The sequence below is a fragment of the Ornithorhynchus anatinus genome, chromosome 14 (assembly GCF_004115215.2).
Source record: "Ornithorhynchus anatinus isolate Pmale09 chromosome 14, mOrnAna1.pri.v4, whole genome shotgun sequence".
Classification (NCBI taxonomy): Eukaryota; Metazoa; Chordata; class Mammalia; order Monotremata; family Ornithorhynchidae; genus Ornithorhynchus; species Ornithorhynchus anatinus.
In genome coordinates this window covers 12,768,484-12,785,977 of record NC_041741.1, presented here as the reverse complement: position 1 = coordinate 12,785,977, position 17,494 = coordinate 12,768,484, and the positions used below count along the sequence as shown (strand labels likewise).

The 17,494-nt window shown below is 46.1% G+C and overlaps 1 protein-coding gene across 1 annotated transcript; it reads left to right on the top strand.

The window, feature by feature from the left end:
• The first annotated feature begins 2,958 nt into the window (after window positions 1-2,958).
• SPTSSA (serine palmitoyltransferase small subunit A) lies at window positions 2,959-15,945 on the top strand. The gene is made up of 2 exons (XM_029079371.2): window positions 2,959-3,111; window positions 14,726-15,945. Exons 1-2 carry the CDS (start codon window positions 3,000-3,002, stop codon window positions 14,827-14,829), a joined length of 216 nt encoding a protein of 71 aa, XP_028935204.1. The 5' UTR covers window positions 2,959-2,999; the 3' UTR covers window positions 14,830-15,945.
• The last annotated feature ends 1,549 nt before the right edge of the window (window positions 15,946-17,494 follow it).

Sequence of the window (17,494 nt, the reverse complement as noted above, 5' to 3'; positions counted from 1 at the left end):
GTTTGGGTATCTTGGGTGTCTGATAAACCTAAACCCACAGCTGACTGGCTGGGGATGCCCACCTCGTCTGTTGTTAACCGGCCCCTGGCTGCTGGGTTAGGGGCATGGTTGTCAGCTGAGAGGGCAGAATATCTCCTTCCTACTGACCAAGCCGACCAAGAAGAGTGTGCCCAGGTCTTCTTAGTTCAGAAACCAGTCACTCAAAGCCCTCACATTTGATTGGTCCAGGTTCTACTGTTGACTGAGAAATTACTTGGCGGTGATTTCAAAGTGGCGGTATTTACAGGCGAAGTCTCATTTTAACAAGAGTTCATGTTATCTTCACTGAGAAAAATGCTCTTGCTCCAGAGAGGTTCTTACTGTAGGTCATAATTGTTATATCCAGGAGGTGAAGAGGAGTAGGAGCTGAATAATCAGATATGTTCAGAATATCTCAAATTCATTTTTTGCTTCACTTTAGAAACCCTGGTGTTAGAAGACTGAAAGAAACTACAGTATTGGTTAAAATAAGAGTTTGGGATTTTCTGTGGATTTCATTTTTACCTGTGCTAAATCTTCAAAGGTACTTCTTCAGAGTGACTACAAACTAGTGTGCATATTTAATGGTTAAAAATCCAATTTTAGCCTGGAACAGTACCTCTGAATCAGACCCGTAATTTAAAACAACTTCGTACGAGTAGCTGAGCAATCCTCACCCTGCTGATGTTTATCTGCATCACAAGCTGTTACATGAATTATCAGTGTGGTAACTGGATATTTTTTGGTCTCCTTAGTTACAGCTATTAGGTGTTCAAGGACATATTAAAAAAGTCAGGGATGATCTCACTAAAACCCTTAATATTAAAAAGTGATTTTGATCACAAAAATAGAAATTGATCTTTCCAACCCCAACTGAAAATAAGTTCCAGCAAAAATAACCATTTTTACACAAGGTAAAAGTGAAAAATGCCAACTTGTTAGTCTTGATAACCAAAAATCAGTCAAGTCTCCTCTTCCTCGACCTGTGGCCCAGTTTCCAGTGACTGGCAGGAGATCAGCACTTCAGAAAAATGACATGACTGTTGACACTATTCACATGCATCATTTTAACATAATGATAATTTAATGTGTATTTACAGTATCTATAATGAGAGAGTATGTAATTTAGCAAAATGGATCGCTGTGATGATAAAGTAATGTGAGGGCAGCTGTTTTCCTGCCCCTGGCTTATGAAACATGCATTCCTCTTCAGGGCTGGAAACTGGTGGTGGCAGGACTTTCAGCAGTCTGACATCTCAGGCTGAGGATGTTAATTAGCTCTAATGGGCACATATGTAACTTAGACAAGTAGATGTATTCTCGCTCTAGCTGTGGTTTTAAATTGACCACTTCTGCTTCAGTGGTATTAACTACATTCTCACCAATTTCATGTTGAGGGCCCTAGTCACAGTGGGTATTTTGGTTACCTTTCTGAGATGCAGAAAAAGGAAAGTGACTACCAAACTGCCTGTTTAGTAGGGATCTAAGGACATGTGGACCTTCCTGGTGTTGTGGGTGGAATATACATAGGTTTTAATGGAGTATTTGGCCCAAGGAAACTGGTAGGGGGCCCGTCTGATTAGAAAGGTGCTTGCTTAAATGGCTAAGATTTTGTGAACAGTCTTGAAAAATCACCTTTCTGTGAAACCGAGAGATATTGTTCCTTTGCAAAAGTGATCTGTGAAACACTCAGGTACATCGTTTCAATAGAGGATATAAAACAGTATGGTAAGTATAATCTGAAGCATTTGCAACTTATGGGAGATGGTTGCAAAAAAATTTTCACAAGAGTTGAGTGTGTAGCAATGACAGTAGGCCTTTGTAGTGCAATTAAGTTTTGGCTGGGCTTGTTTCAAATGGGATTTATAAAGACAGCTTTAATTTTGTGGATAAATGAACTGGTAGTAGTGACAATGCTTTCTGTCACTGTACCCACTGTACTAAGCGCTTGGGAAAGTACAATAGTGACAATCCCTGCCCACAATGAGCTCACAGTCTAGACTGTAAGCTCCTCATGGACCGGGAATGTGTCTACCAGCCAACTCTGTTGTGATGCATTCTCCCAAGTGCTCTGAATAGTACCGGTATTACTACTAAATACACAGTAAGCGCTCAATAAATACAATTGAATGAAAGTGTTCAATAAATGCCCTGATTAATTGGGTAAGTCGGGGTCCTCAGGTAGGCCAGCCTCCGGGGCCAGGTCTACCGAGCATGGTGTAGTGAATAGAGCATGGGCCTGGGAGTCAGAAGGTCATGGGTTCTAGTCCTAGCTCCACCACTTGTTTGCTTTGTGACCTTGGGCAATAATAATAATAATTATGGTATTTAAGTGCCTACTATGTGCAAAGCACTGTACTAAGCGCTGGGGGGGGATACAAGCAAATCGGGTTGGACACAGTCCCTGTCCACGTGGGGCTCACAGTCTTCATCCCCATTTTGCAGATGAGGTCACTGAGGCCCGGAGAGGTGAAGTGACTTGCCCAAGGTCACGCAGCCGGCAAGTGTCGGGGATTAGAACCCAGGACCTCCGACTCCCAGCTGGCCGGGAAATAAGGCTCCCCGTCGCTCCGCCCTTGGCAGCTTAGTTTTAGGCCCGAGCCCGAGCCCGAGCCCGAGCCCGAGCCCGAGCCCGAGCCCGAGCCCGAGCCCGAGCCCGAGCCCGAGCCCGAGCCCGAGCCCGAGCCCGAGCCCGAGCCCGAGCCCGAGCCCGAGCCCGAGCCCGAGCCCGAGCCCGAGCCCGAGCCCGAGCCGTGACGTCATGGGGGCGGGGCCGGCGGGCCAATGGGCGGCGGCGGGGTGGGCCGGGCCGGCCAATGGGGGGCGACGGGCGGGGAGGGGCGGGGCGGGGCGGGGGTCGGCGCGCGGGCGGTCAGTCGGTGGAGGACGCGGCGGCCGGCGGAGGTGGTGGGGGGAGGAGGAGGAGGAGGAGGAGGGCGAGGGCGAGGGCGAGGGGGCGGCCGCCGCCGCCGCGCGGAGCCATGGCGGGGATGGCGCTGGGCCGGGCCTGGAAGCAGATGTCGTGGATCTATTATCAGTACCTGCTCGTCACGGCCCTCTACATGCTGGAGCCCTGGGAGAGGACCGTCTTCAGTATCCTGACGCTCAGCCGCCGGGGGCTCTGCGGGGGCCGGGCCGGCGGAGGAAGGAAGGAAGGAAGGAAGGGAGGGAGGGAGGCAGGCAGGGGCTGAGGGCCTGGGGGATTGGAAGTGTCAGGGGCTGGAGGCCTGGAGGGTCGGGGGGAGCAGGGCCTGGGGGCTTGGAGGTGGCAGGGGCTGAGGGCCTGGGGGGTCGGGGGGAGCAGGGGCTGAGGGCCTGGGGGGTCGGGGGGAGCAGGGGCTGAGGGCCTGGGGGGTCGGGGGGGGCAGGGGCTGAGGGCCTGGAGGGTCGGGGGGGGCAGGACCTGGAGGCCTGGGGGCTTGGAGGTGGCAGGGGCCGGAGGCCTGGGGGGTCGGAGGTGGCAGGACCTAGAGGCCTGGGGGGGTCGGGGGGAGCAGGGGGTGTGGGGGGCAGGACCTAGAGGCCTGGGGGCTTGGAGGTGGTAGGGGCTGAAGTCCTGGGGGGTCGGGGTGGCAGGGACTGGAGGCCTGGGGGATCCGGGGGGGCAGGGGTTGGGGGCCTGGAGGGGTCGGGGGGGGGCAGGACCTGGAGGCCTGGGGGGTCGGGGTGGCAGGGGCTGGAGGCCTGGGGGGTCGGGGGGAGCAGGGGGTGGGTGGGGCAGGACCTAGAGGCCTGGGGGCTTGGAGATGGTAGGGGCTGAAGTCCTGGGGGGTCGGGGGGGCAGGGACTGGAGGCCTGGGGGATCGGGGGGGGGCAGGGGTTGGGGGCCTGGAGGGGTCGGGGGGGCAGGACCTGGAGGCCTGGGGGGTCGGGGGGGAGCAGGGGGTGGGGGGGGCAGGACCTAGAGGCCTGGGGGCTTGGAAATGGTAGGGGCTGAAGTCCTGGGGGGTCGGGGTGGCAGGGACTGGAGGCCTGGGGGATCGGGGGGGGGCAGGGGTTGGGGGCCTGGAGGGGTCGGGGGGGCAGGACCTGGAGGCCTGGGGGGTCGGGGGTGGCAGGGGCTGGAGGCCTGGGGGGTCGGGGGAGAGCAGGGGGTGGGGGGGGCAGGACCTAGAGGCCTGGGGGCTTGGAAATGGTAGGGGCTGAAGTCCTGGGGGGTCGGGGTGGCAGGGACTGGAGGCCTGGGGGATCGGGGGGGGCAGGGGTTGGGGGCCTGGAGGGGTCGGGGGGGGGGCAGGACCTGGAGGCCTGGGGGCTTGGAGGTGGCAGGGGCCGGAGGCCTGGGGGGTCGGAGGTGGCAGGACCTAGAGGCCTGGGGGGGTCGGAGGTGGCAGGGGCTGGAGGCCTGGGGGGGTCGGGGGTGGCAGGATCTGGAGGCCTGGGGGCAGGTGGGGTGGCGGGGGGGGAGCGTTAGAGGAAGGGGGTCGGGGAGGGAGAGTGGGTAGAGGACGGGGAGTCAGCTGGGCCCGGGAGGAGGGGGCTGGGGGCACAGAGGAGGGGGCGGGAGCCCAGTCTTGGGCTTTAGGAGTTCAGTTCGTAGCCTGTAGGATCGGGCGGGGGGTACAGGGGCTTTTAGTTTAGGGGGTGGCTATTTGGATTTTAACGTAATTCGTTTGTTTGGCTTTTTAAATGAACACCGATCGGTTCGGGGAAGCGGTGTGGCCCAACGGTAAGAAGGCGGGCCTGGGAGTCGGAGGCCCTGAGTTCTAATTCCGACCACCTCCACCGCTTGGCCGCCCGGTGACTCGGGCCAACTCTCCCCAGCTTCTCCGGGATTCAGTCACCTTGTGTGTAAAATGGGGATTAAGACCGTGAGCCCCACGTGGGACAGGGCCGGGGCCCAATTTGACTATCTTGTGTCTACCCCCGGCACCTAGGACAGTGCCGGGCGCACGGTAAGCCCATAACAAATATAAAAAGAAAAAAATCGGTTTAAGAACAGTTGCCTTCTGTTGGCAATCTCTAAAGGCGATCTCTAACCCATTTATCTCCACCCTCACAATCTAGAGAGGGTAGGCCTGGCCCAACCTTTTCCCCTAAGGCGCCTCATTAGTTTAAGGGGAAATCTTATTTTACTTAGACAATGGGAGTGCAGGGCGGTGAAGTAATACCTTCTGCTCGCTTGAATTGTCGGTGACCTTTTAAGTATTTCTCTTTTTCTTGGCCTCGGCTGTGAACGAACGGGGATAAAACCAGCTCCAACTTATCATATGTCTATTTTCACAATTTTAGTAAGAGACTATTGATCGCGGTCACTTTGGTGGTGATGCATTTTCAAGCTGCGTTTATTCCTTATTCGTTTCAGCCGGTGAGCTGAAACGAAAATAAAAGGGATCTTGAAGTCGGTGTAACAGGATTTGAAACTCTATGTTGTTCCTGTGTCAGCAGCCACCATAATAAGTTGCATAGAAATGTGAAGGAAGATTTTCTGAAATCTTGAACTTTGCATTCTGATCTGTTAATTGTAGAAGGTCATTTACAATATTGATCATGAAGGCGGGCTGGGTAAGAGACCATTGAAATTTGTTTGTGATTTAAACTGGGTCTTAAGAAAGCTAATACAGCTATTCCTCTCCTCCACCCCCCACTGTCTATGAATATCTGTTTTCACCCTCTAGAGAATTAACTACTGAAGTGTGTTATGGAGTTTAAGTACAATAATGTTATTTCGTTCCAGTTTTTATCACTGGTTTTTTAATGGTTGGAGTAACCTCATGAAGAAGTGCACCGAATATTGCATTTTCATTGTGAGGTCAGTCCCATGTTTCTTCTTTAAGTTACAAAATCAAAAGCAAAAATTCATGTACAATGCTTATATTTTGAATACTTGAAAAATACAAGTCACGATTTCTGCCTATCAGATATACGTAATGGTGAAAATGCTGATATGGCACACCAAACATGTCGTACAAAATATTTCACAGGATTTCATGGGATCTTCTTAAAGTTTAACCCAATTTAACATGATTTCTATGCCATACATCATTTACTAAAGTTAAGATTAAATCTGGGAGGAAAAAAAATTCCCAAAGGTTTGTGGAGTTTTCGTTTCTCATTTGGTATTTGTTAAAGCACTTTCTATGTTCCAGGCACTGTACTAAGGTCTGGGGCCAATACATGATAATCGGGTTGGACTTAGTGGTGGGAGGCAGCATGGCTCAGTGGAAAGAGCACGGGCTTGGGAGTCAGAGGTTGTAGGTTCTAATCCAGGCTCCGCCATGTGTCTGCTGTGTGACTTGGGGCAAGTCACTTCACTTCTCCATTCCTCAGTTCCCTCATCTGTAAAGTGGGAATTAAGACCCTGCATCTACCCCAGCGCTTAGAACAGTGCTCGGCACATAGTAAGCGCTTAAAAAAAAAAACCAACATTAGAACAGTGCTTGGCACATAGTAAGCGCTTAACAAATACTAATATTATTATTATTATTAAAGCCCCTGTCTCACCTACGGCTCACAGTCTTAATCTCCATTTTACAGATAAAGTAACTGAGGCACAGAGAAGTTAAGTGACTTGCTCAAGGTCACACAGCAGACAAGTGGTGGAGCCGGAATTAGAAACTAAGTCCCTTGAGTCCCAGGCCCATGCTCTTTCCACAAGCCCACACTGCTTCTCTCATTTTTAAAGGCCTCCCCAATCTTTCTTTTTCTTGTTCGTGGAATTTTTCTCTCCACTGAAGAAGAGTCTGGGATTGCTTAGGTCTTTGGCTCTTAAGGTTAATTTTTATTTCTCCACAATGTTAGTCACATTATTTTTCTTGCTCCAATCTAGAATTTTTCACCTCAAAACCAAGATTTGAATATTAAATGTTGGACTGATACTTGAGCTTGATACTCCTAACTTCAAGTTGCTTTATAATTACATAGGTCAACAGAGAATTATGTCAAACATTTGCTATTCATTTGCATAAATAGAAAAGGAGTACTATTACTGAAGAAATTGTTACCCTGCAGGTATCGTATGTGAATCCATGTAGTTTGTGTGTCAACATCAGTAACCATAATAGGAATCTGCATTTCCTAACTTGCTTTCAAACCCCTACCCAAGTACGAATTAAATATGAAATTTAATAAACTTAAATCTTTTATCCGTGGAACATCTTGGTCTAGAAAGCTGCTAATTGGAGGGACTTTATTGGCGTCTCAAAACTGTATGCTCTTTGTGGGCAGGGAATGTCTGTCAACTCTGTTGTATTGTACTCTCCCCAAATCGTAGTAATAATAATAATAATAATAATGTTGGTATTTAAGCGCTTACTATGTGCAGAGCACTATTCTAAGCGCTGGGGTAGATACAGGGTCATCAGATTGTCCCACGTGAGGCTCACAGTCAATCCCCATTTTACAGATGAGGTAACTGAGGCACAGAGAAGTGAAGTGACTTGCTCACAGTCACACAGCTGACAAGTGGCAGAGCTGGGATTCGAACCCATGACCTCCGACTCCCAAGCCCGGGCTCTTTCCACTGAGCCACGCTGCTTCTCATGGTACAGTGCAGTATGCACAGTAAGTGCTCCTTAAATACCATTGACTGATTGATCTAACTTAATAATGATGGTATTTAAGTGCTTACTATGTGCCAAGCACAGGTTCCATATCAATATGTTGGACCAGAGTTTTTTTGCAGAAGCTGTACTTGGGGATTTGTAGAAGTGTCTATTTTCAGTGTGTGCTGCTTGAGGCTTCTTCCTGGACCTCTTTTCATTCTACCCAACAACTCACTAGGAAGCAATCCAGAATGTAGCACATGGCAAAAATATAAAATTTCTACATCTACCATCCATAAACACCTAAACAGCATACCTGCAGATATGTACAATATTTGGTATTCAGTTCAAATCCCTTAGTGTGCATATGTCCCAAATAAGCATGTTCCAGATAATGACTATGGAATAAAAGTCCAGGTGTTTTGGAGTCAGTAGCAAATCATTCTCCTTATTTATTGATAGTGAATCTTTTTTCTTTTTTGCCTAGGTGCCTGTAGCCCAGCAAGAGTGTGTGCTTTTCTATGTTATGTATGCCACACTGGGGGAGGAGAGCATTGAGTGCTGAGAGCAGAGGAGGCAAAGCAGGGATGAGGAGGAGGAGTCATCAGTGATGCTTTGAGATGTTATGGTCCTAAATCAGGTTATCCCACTCTACACTTGTTTCTGGATAGTATATTAATGTCAGTTGGGAGTCTCCCGATCTGTATTCCAACTAAGCATCAAGTAAACCTTATTAAACCCCATCGGTGACATCTGCCTACTAAAGCAGCAACGTAATTTTTCGCAGGGATTGCTTATGTAGATAGGATTAATTTCTTTGAGACACAACCCAATATCCCTTTCTCTAAACCTGTCTGATCAATAGCGATTTGGGCTCTTCTTGCCCCGATTCAGGCCCTTACCCCTTCTCTCTCTTCCTCCACCTTCACCCCTACCACTCCTGCACATTTCCAAAACAGTTGGCAGTGGGAAGAAAGGATCAGTGCCGAACCATCAACTGCCTAGACAACTGCTGTGAACTGGATTGAACCCCTGGGCCAACTAGGAGATGGTGTGCACAAAGATGCCATTTTTCATGGAAAAAAGACCCCCCAAAAAGCCACTGTCTACATGACCTAAGCTTAATGTTTGTCGATTCTCCTAGGGTGAACTGTGACAAAAGTATACTAATAGCAACTTCCCTTGTCATTAGCTGGCTAACGAGGCAGATTTCATTAGTGCTGTTAATGAACATGTGCAATCTGCTAAATATTTTCAAAATGCTTCAGGTTTACTCCATGTAGAGAGCCTAGCAATTATTGCTTTTTAAAGAGTGGGGTATTCTCTTGAGGTTCTTGGAAGTAGCTGGTAACGATTCCATCCTCTCCAAACTTATTTAAGGAGTAGCAGTGTGGCTCAGTGGAACGAGTCCGGGCTTGGGAGGCAGAGGTCATGGGTTCAAATTCCGGCTCTGCCCCTTGGTAGCTGTGTGACTGTGGGCAAGTCACTTCACTTCTCTGTGCCTCAGTTACCTCATCTGTAAAATGGGGATGAAGACTGAGCCTCACGTAGGACAACCTGATTACCCTAGATCTACCCCAGCGCTTAGAACAGTGCTCTGCACATAGTAAGCACTTAAATACCAACATTATTATTATTATTATGTGTGGTCTTTGAAATGATTAGTGATTTCACCTATATCATCTGACTCCAAACTCTCTACGTCTGATGCCAAACTAAACTAATACGTAGGCTGAATCTGTTCCTGTGCAAAAGCAAGATTTTGTAAGTCTTGCCAGCTCTAAACATTACGTTGTAACCCAATAATGGGTGAATATTAGAAACTAAGTTTTTTTCCCACTTAGTTACCGTGTCGTTGATGTATATTTTTAATACTTGGTACTTTGTCTCCCACTCTAGACAGTCGGCTCCTTGTGTGCAGTGTGTCTACCAACTCTGTTGTATTGTGCTTTTCCAAGTTCTTAGTACAGTGCTCTGCACACAGTAAGTTCTCAAAAAAGCCATCGATTGATTAATTACTATGAATATTTGCAAAGGATGGTCTCACCTAGCCACTTTGTCTTCAGCTTAATGAAGAATATGAAATTCAGTGTCTTGGTAGTCCATCTGTTTGGGAAAGTTTGTCTTTATTGCTTGATTTTAGAGCCCTGGAAAGGAATTTCCCTATCAGAGATGTGGGTGTGTTTTTGGTTTTTTTTGAAGAGGTGGGGGGGAATGTTTGAGGGAAAAAAAAAAGACTTGAAAGGAGCCTTTATAGGTATCCTGTTTGACCAGGAAATTTCATTATACTGAAATGAGTCGTTTTTGGAAAGCAAAGTAAAAATCTTGTGTTTTAAGAACATATTTTAGTTGTTTTTCTTTTCAAAGGTAATGCTGCCAACAGGCTCCGTCCATTAGGTGGGAGGGCCTGTGTGTGTGTGGGCAGGGAATATGTCTACCAACTCTGTGGTGTTCTGCTCTCCCAAGCGCTTAGTTCAGAGCTCTGCACATAGTAAGCATGCAGTAAGCACTAGCAGTGATGATAATTTCCACACTATGTCGGGAGAATGCACAAGTGCGCCTTTTGGGTGAGTATTGCCCAGATACCGGTGGGTTAAGAAAGGAAGGGTAGGTAAATGCCTCTAGACTGTAAACTCGTTGTGGGCAGGGACTGTGTCTGTTTATTGTTACAAGGTACTCTCCCAAGTGCTTAGTACAGTGCTCTGCATAAGTAAGTGCTCAGTAAATACCATTAAATGAATAGGTCCCACCACCAACAGGTTGAACACTTGAGTTGTTTTGGTAGCATTGGTGTGGTTTCAAGTTTTCCCTCCTGGCCCAGTGGGGTTATGTGGCAAAGTGGCTAGAACCTTAAGGGCAATATAAGTGGAATTTTAAATGAGTAGCAATTTAACATGAAATAGAAAAGGAGGAAAGAACAGTGGAGGAGTTGGGAAAAAAGGCAATGATGGGTGCCTAGAATGATGCTAGTAGTGCTTAATCCCAGGTCCTGCTTTCTGGAATTATTTAAGCCAGTATTACATTGTGCACAACGGTTAACTCTCGAGCAGTCTCTACTTTCATGTGGCATCTAATCAGGAAATGAAGAATTGGGGAGTGTGGGTTCCCCCACCTTTTTCATTCGACTGACTTCCCATTTTTTAAAAGACAAAATTGACATGTAGACCACTTGGCAATATTTGTCTCTTCTAGAAGGGTTGTAGTGTGAACTAGTTTCCCAGAATGATGGGATGTGGTAGTAATTTCTTGAAAATCCTATTAAGGATAATAGAGGCATTCAGAAATATGGTGCAATAGGGTGTGTTGTGTTAGGGATATCATGCTTGGCTTTATGTTGCAACCCCTGAAATTTAGTGACATCCCAGCAGGAGACACGCCCTAGAGTGCATGGATGAAATAATAATCTGGAACTGTCAGTGGAGGGTGGGTGGAGAACTAAAAATGCCTTCTTGTAAATTCAAAAAAATTCAAGTCACAGATATCACACTTAGTTTGTAAATATAGAAAATAGAAATTAATGGTGATTACAATTACTGGGATATTTGTTAAGGACTGTTAAGCATTGGGGTACTTATAAGATAATCAGATCAGACACATATTTATTGCTGAATTTTCTTAGGTAGTGTCCTTTCGGGGTTAGATTTCCAGTGGGAAGGCACCCTGAATCTCTGGATGTCATAAAATTCATGTTGAGAATTAAATAGAGGCTTTGAAAAGAAATAGAAAAATTTATTGGGTTGGGATGAAGAAGATTTGGCTACTTCGTGTCAGTGACATTTGATTCTCTGAGTGAGGTCAAATTCAGCTGGCATTAAAATTGGAAGGGGGAGATTCTGGAAGTAAGCTGGAGTGATAGCCAACAGGGATGGAGGATTGAGGAATGCTTTACTCTCCCCCCCCCGACTCCTCCCACACTACATCCCAGCTCACGTGCTTTGCTTCTTCCAAACCAACATATTTGCTTTGTCTCATTCTCATCTCTCTTGTCTCTTGAACCTCTAGTTCAGACTCTCACTTCTTCCTGGACCACCCACCACCTTCACATCCACCAGACTGCTGCTCTCCCTATCTTCAAGGCCCTTCTGAAATCACATCTCCTCCAGGAGACCTTCCCTGGTTAACCTCTCACTTGCCTGCCTTATTTTCCCATCCCCCCTGCCAGTTGAACAGTTCACCTGACCCCTGCCCTGTAAAAGTTTTGTACATAATTTTATACCGTATTGCTTTGTCTCTTGAATTTATTTTAGTGTCTGTCCCTGCAGCTAGGTGGTAAGCTTGAAGTCAAGGACCCTGTCTGTTAATTCTTTTGAATCTTCCTCTGTGCTTAGTATAGTGATCTGCACAGACTAAGTACTCAATAAATACTATTGATTGATTGAAGTCAGAATTTGGGAATGGATCATTTTTTTAACCTCATTTTATGGCACTGAGTATAACACTTCCTTTAACATTCTGGGAAGTCAGGAAATCTATTTAAATGGCTGATAAATATTTAGCTTCAGTGGTGATAAGGATCATGCTGTTTGGAGTAAGGAACTAAAATCTCTTCATTGACTAAAACTGGACCTGAAGTTGATAGTATCTGATGATTTGATCTCAGGGTACCTTGGCAGATACTCTTCAGAATAGCCCCAAGTGGTATGAATAGGCAGCTAAGGGGAAGGACCGTCTCACGATGGCATTGTATGTGGACGGTGGAGCGATGGAATCTGAAGCCTGTGGTTCTAGGTTTACACCATGCTAATCCTATATCCTACTGAGTCTCTTTTCTGCACAGGAGCTTGTTTGTAATCAGGGTTTCTCCTCACCGAGTTTTAGTGGCCTCAGCAGTATTAAAGATGCAGGTACGATCCGTATCATCGTGTTGGATTGATTGCATCACTAGATTATTGGTGAAAATGTCAGCGTCCAAGGCACAGCATGCTATGAGTGATGTTAATCCTGTAAAGGGTTAGTTCAGTTTGGGGTTGGGAGGAGAGCTCACTCTGACCTGCCTTCCTATTTCCTAAAATGAACTCCTCATATTTCCACCCACACCCTGTCTCCCCCCTGTATTTCCCATCCCCATATACAGCACCTCCATCCTCCCTGTTTCACAAGCTCGTAACCTCGGCGTTATCCTTGACTCATCTCCTTCAACCCACATATTCAATCTGTCAGCAGGTCCTGTCGGTTCAACCTTCACAACTTTGCTAAAATCCTCCCTTTCCCCTCCGTCCAAACTGCTACCTCATTAATCCCAGCACTTATCCTATCCTGCCATTATTACTGCATCAGCCTCCTTGCTGACCTCCCTTCCTCCTGTCTCTTCCAACTTCAGCCCATACTTCACTCTGCTGCCCAGATCATTTTTCTTCAAAACTTTTCAGTCCATGTTTTCTCACTCCTCAGGAACCTCCAGTGGTTGCCCACCCACCTCTGCATCAAGTAGGAGCACCCTACCATAGGCTTTAAAGCACTCAATCACTGTGCCCTCTCCTACCTTACCTCCCTGATTTCCTGCTCCAACCTAGCACATTCACTTCGCTCCTCTAACATCAACCTACTGACTGTACCTCGATCTCATCGATTTCTCCTCTGATCCCTTGCCCACATCCTGCTTGGAACTCTTCTCCCCCTTCATATCCGACAGACGTTCACTATCCCTATCTTCAAAGAGGTATTAAAAGCCCAACTCCTTCAAGAGGCTTTCCCCAACTAAGCCCTCATTTTGTCTTCCCTACCTCCCTTCTGCATCACCCTGCACTAGGATTTCCACTGTTTATTCACCCCTCCCTCAGCCTCATAGCACTTAAGTATAGATCTGTAATTTAACCAATGTCTGTCTACTCCTCTAGACTGTAAACTCATCATGCACGGGCAGGTAGCATGTCTACCAACTCTGTTATATTGTACTCTCCCAAGCTCTTAGTACAGTGCTCTGCACATAGTCTGCCAACTTTGTTCTGTCACAATAATAATAATAATAATAATAATAACTGTGGTGTTTGTACAGCGCTTACTCTGTGCCAGGCTCTGTACATAGTCTGCCAACTTTGCTGTACTGTAATAATATTAATAGTAACCGTGGTATTTAAGTGCTTACTACGTGCCAGGCACACAGTGCTAAGCATTGGGTTGGATACAAGCAAATCGAGTTGGACATAGTCCCTGTCCCACATGGGACTCATAGTCTTAATCCCCATTTTACGGATGAGGTAACTGAGGCCCAGAAAGTGAAGTGACTTGCCCAGGTCACACAAGTGACAGACAAGAGGCAGAGCTGGGATTAGAACCCAGGTCCTAAAGACTCCCAAGCCTGTGCTCTATCCACTAGACCTCGCTGCTCTCCTAAGTGCTTAATACAGTGCTGTGCACATATAAGAGCTCAATAAATACTATTGGTAATGAGGAGGAGATGAGGGAATCCCCAGACCCGGTTGAGAGGGCAGGGCATAATGGAATGAGGTAGGTAGAGTCTAGTCAGGGTTGACAAATGCTGGGGTGGTTTTTTTTGTTTTTGTTTTTTTACAAGCAGCATTTGTCGGGATTCCGGTTGGCTGCTCTCCCACCCGTAACGTCAGCCCTCCAAAGTTTTTGATCTGTCAGTAAAAACATGAAAATCAGTACTTTTTCATTCATACTATTTGTAAAGGTGGTTCTAGCCAGTTGGCAACCTTGTTCTGGATCTGTTAATCATTAAGGGATTTGTTTCAACAGCCTTTGGTCTTTTTTTTTTTTTTTAAAGTCTCAAATATTCAGAATCTGCTAAGACATATATGTGTAGGAGATCTATAGTGATTGTTTACTGGCACTTCTAAGAACCCTGCAGTCCTTGATCTTTCATCAGAGCTCTAACTTAAAGCCAAAAAAAAGTGGTTATTTAACAAGTGACTGATCACACAGAATGTTACTTTGCCTTTTCATTTCTGTTTCCATGGATGAGCAGTGTTACTTTACTATTGCCTTAAAGTTACTGTGAATAACATTCTGGATACACTGTGTTTTTAAATGTTTATTAGCACCCTGGTATCCTGCTGACCTTCTGCGTACATTGCCGTAGCCCCAAATAATATAAGGTTGGGGGAAGTATTCTCAACAGCTTTATTGTTTTTAGACCGATTGTTTTTTCCACTGTGATCAGTAGAGCAGAACATGGTTTAGAATTTGTTTCTGTGGTCGTGTTTGGTAATGGAGTTGTTTTTAAGCTAAGCAAATCTCAGATTTCCTTAACTACCTCCCAGATTCAATGCTGGTTTCCATTGTTGGAATGGCGTTGTACACCGGTTACGTGTTCATGCCTCAACACATCATGGCGATACTGCATTACTTTGAAATTGTGCAATGACCGAAATGTGCCCAAGAATAGCTGGGACCAGAGTACAGGGAAGGACCCTCCCTCCGAGAACTCACGAGAAGGACTTCAACAAAGTCTGATGTCAGATGTCAAGCTAGGCAACCCAAGGATGAATATAAGGACAAGAAATCCAGATGAGGAGATCCGGGAAGCAACCCTGGCTCGTATATTGTGCCCATTCTTTTTAGTTGTAAAAGATGCTCTTGTATAGTAGTTTTGTCTATTTTAACATTGTGATTGTACTTTGATATCAGTATTTTCTTAACCCTTGTGACCGTTTCAATATTGCACTGTGAAAGCTTTTCTTAATATAACTTTGATTAAATTTTAATTACCTTCTATTTTTTTAAATCAGAAATTATTAGTTTGGGCTTATTTCTTTTGCTGCTGTATAGCAAATGCTATACATCTGCCTGGATGTATTTCTATTATTAACCAAAGTTTTGTAAGAAATGACACCAAGATGAGAGGGGTGAGATATTTTCATCAAGCATTTCTTACAGAAGACTTTGTAAGACCGGACTCATGATTTTTGCTGACTCAAAGTTTTCTCAATGTGTAATACGTCCATTTTGCTGGGCTGAAGTTGTCAAAATATCAGCACCTGAAACAGCGGAGGCATCCTTCTGAAGTTAATTAAAGAAGCAATTAGCCTTCTAATACCTAACTTTTATGTTGTAGATTTTTCAGTGTCAGAAGATGTTGGAGATGGATTTCTGTGATTAAATGGTCCTTGAATCCTATTAATTAGCATTATTGTTGTACATAATGCTTGTAACAAGGAGTGGTTTTGGAAAAGGTGGGTTGGGGTTTTTTCCTGATGCCGATGTTAACAATTAATTCCTTAAATTTTTGAATTTCTTGGTAGTGTCTGGCGTCATGTGCAAACCTTCACGTTCTTGCAATGTGATTATGAGAAGGGTAGACAGCAGTTCACACTCTAATAATGAGGAGCTCAAGCTTGATTAATCCTCCTGTTTGTAATATGTGTGTGGTTTTTTTTAAAAGATTTATATTCCTGAAATGTAAAGGATGACTACCTAATTTTCTGAAATGGAAACTTATCGAAATCAAAAATATGAAATAAAAACAGCTCTATTGAAGGTGTGAGATTAACTTTTATTCTCTATTCGGTTCATATTAGAACTAGGCCTCTTTTAATAAACTACTATTTTAAAAATAAACTCCCTTTATAGACTGCTAGTGCAGATCTGAGAAGCACGATCAGTAAGCAGGGCACAGGACTTCAGCTACAAACTCTCCGCTCGAAGCCTAACAGTCCTCCGTGTCAAACAACTGCAACCTCGAAGTTCTAGAAGTTGGAGGTGACTTCTGCCCACATTCCGCTCCTGAGGATGGAGGAAGGTTTGGTGTACTAGGGGTCAGGGTCAGGCCCAGGAGCTTGCCCCCCTGGCATTAGAAGGTTCCCTGCAGCCTGGGGGCACTCATGGGGGGCTCTGGACTGAGACTCTGGCTAGAATGTCCTTGGTCCATTCCTGTGGAGAAGCGGGGCTGGATTCCTGTGATGGGTGGAGAGGGGAGGGAGAGGCTGTCCTGGGCATCACGGGTGGGCCTCAGTGGCTTGGAGCTCTGGTCCTGGGGATTCCAGCTCCTACTAGGAGCCATAAATCTGTGATCTATTCCAGGCATATCCCAGACTACAAGTTGTTGTGGGCGAACTGTGTGAGCAGCTGTATTATGAGGTACGTTTTCCCATAGACTTCCGTGCAATTCGTTAGGATACGCTCCAGAAGCAGTCTGACATGATGACCTGGCCCTGGGTAAGTAAAGATCACATTATAATTCCCTCCCCCCTGCCACTCCTCTCCCCTCTTTTGTTCCTGTCCCCCGGTCCTGAGGGCTTTCCTTCCCCTGGGTACCCTTAGTGCAGGCCTGTGGTTAGTTTTCTTCAGGCTTATTGTCAGTTTATATTGTCTGAAAAGCAAAGCTTTCTATTTCCCAACAGCCCTTTGTGTTTGACAGCGCCAAGTCCTGAGGGCATCTGGAAACAGACATGAGAATGATCCTCTGATAAGTTGATACCCCTTTAGAGAATTCAGGTTTAAAGTAACTCTTGTTTGAACTAGCTGCTAGCTTAAACTTCCTATATTTAGTAGAGCACCAAAGTTCAATTAATCAGAAGTATTGATGTCCAGGAGTCAGGAAATATAGGTTCAAGCCCCAGTTTGGCTACTGGGCTTCTCTATGTCTTTGGGTAAGTCAGTCGCTTTAACCCCTCTGGTTCTCAATTTCCTCATCTGTAAAATGGGAGTAAAAGAGACTGTGAGCCCAGTGTGGGACAGGGACTATGTCTGATGTCATAATCTTGTATCTCTCCCAGACCTTAGCACATAGTAAACTCTTGATGTCCAATTTATTATTTACTATTATTGCAAGGACACCCACTCCCTTCTCAACAATTTCTTGTAGCTTGCTAAAAACTCATTTAATTTTTTTTTCAGGCTAGAAGGAGGTAAAGGATGGTAGAGTGGAGTGGTGGTAGAGTTTGATTGTGGGGATCATTTACTTTATCTTCCCGCAACAGTTTGATTTTCCTTCCCATAGTCTGCTTAGTGGCAAGAGCATGGGCCCGGGAGTCAGGAAACTTTGGATCTTTTCCCAGCTCTGCCACTTGCTTGCGGTGCAACTTTGGGAA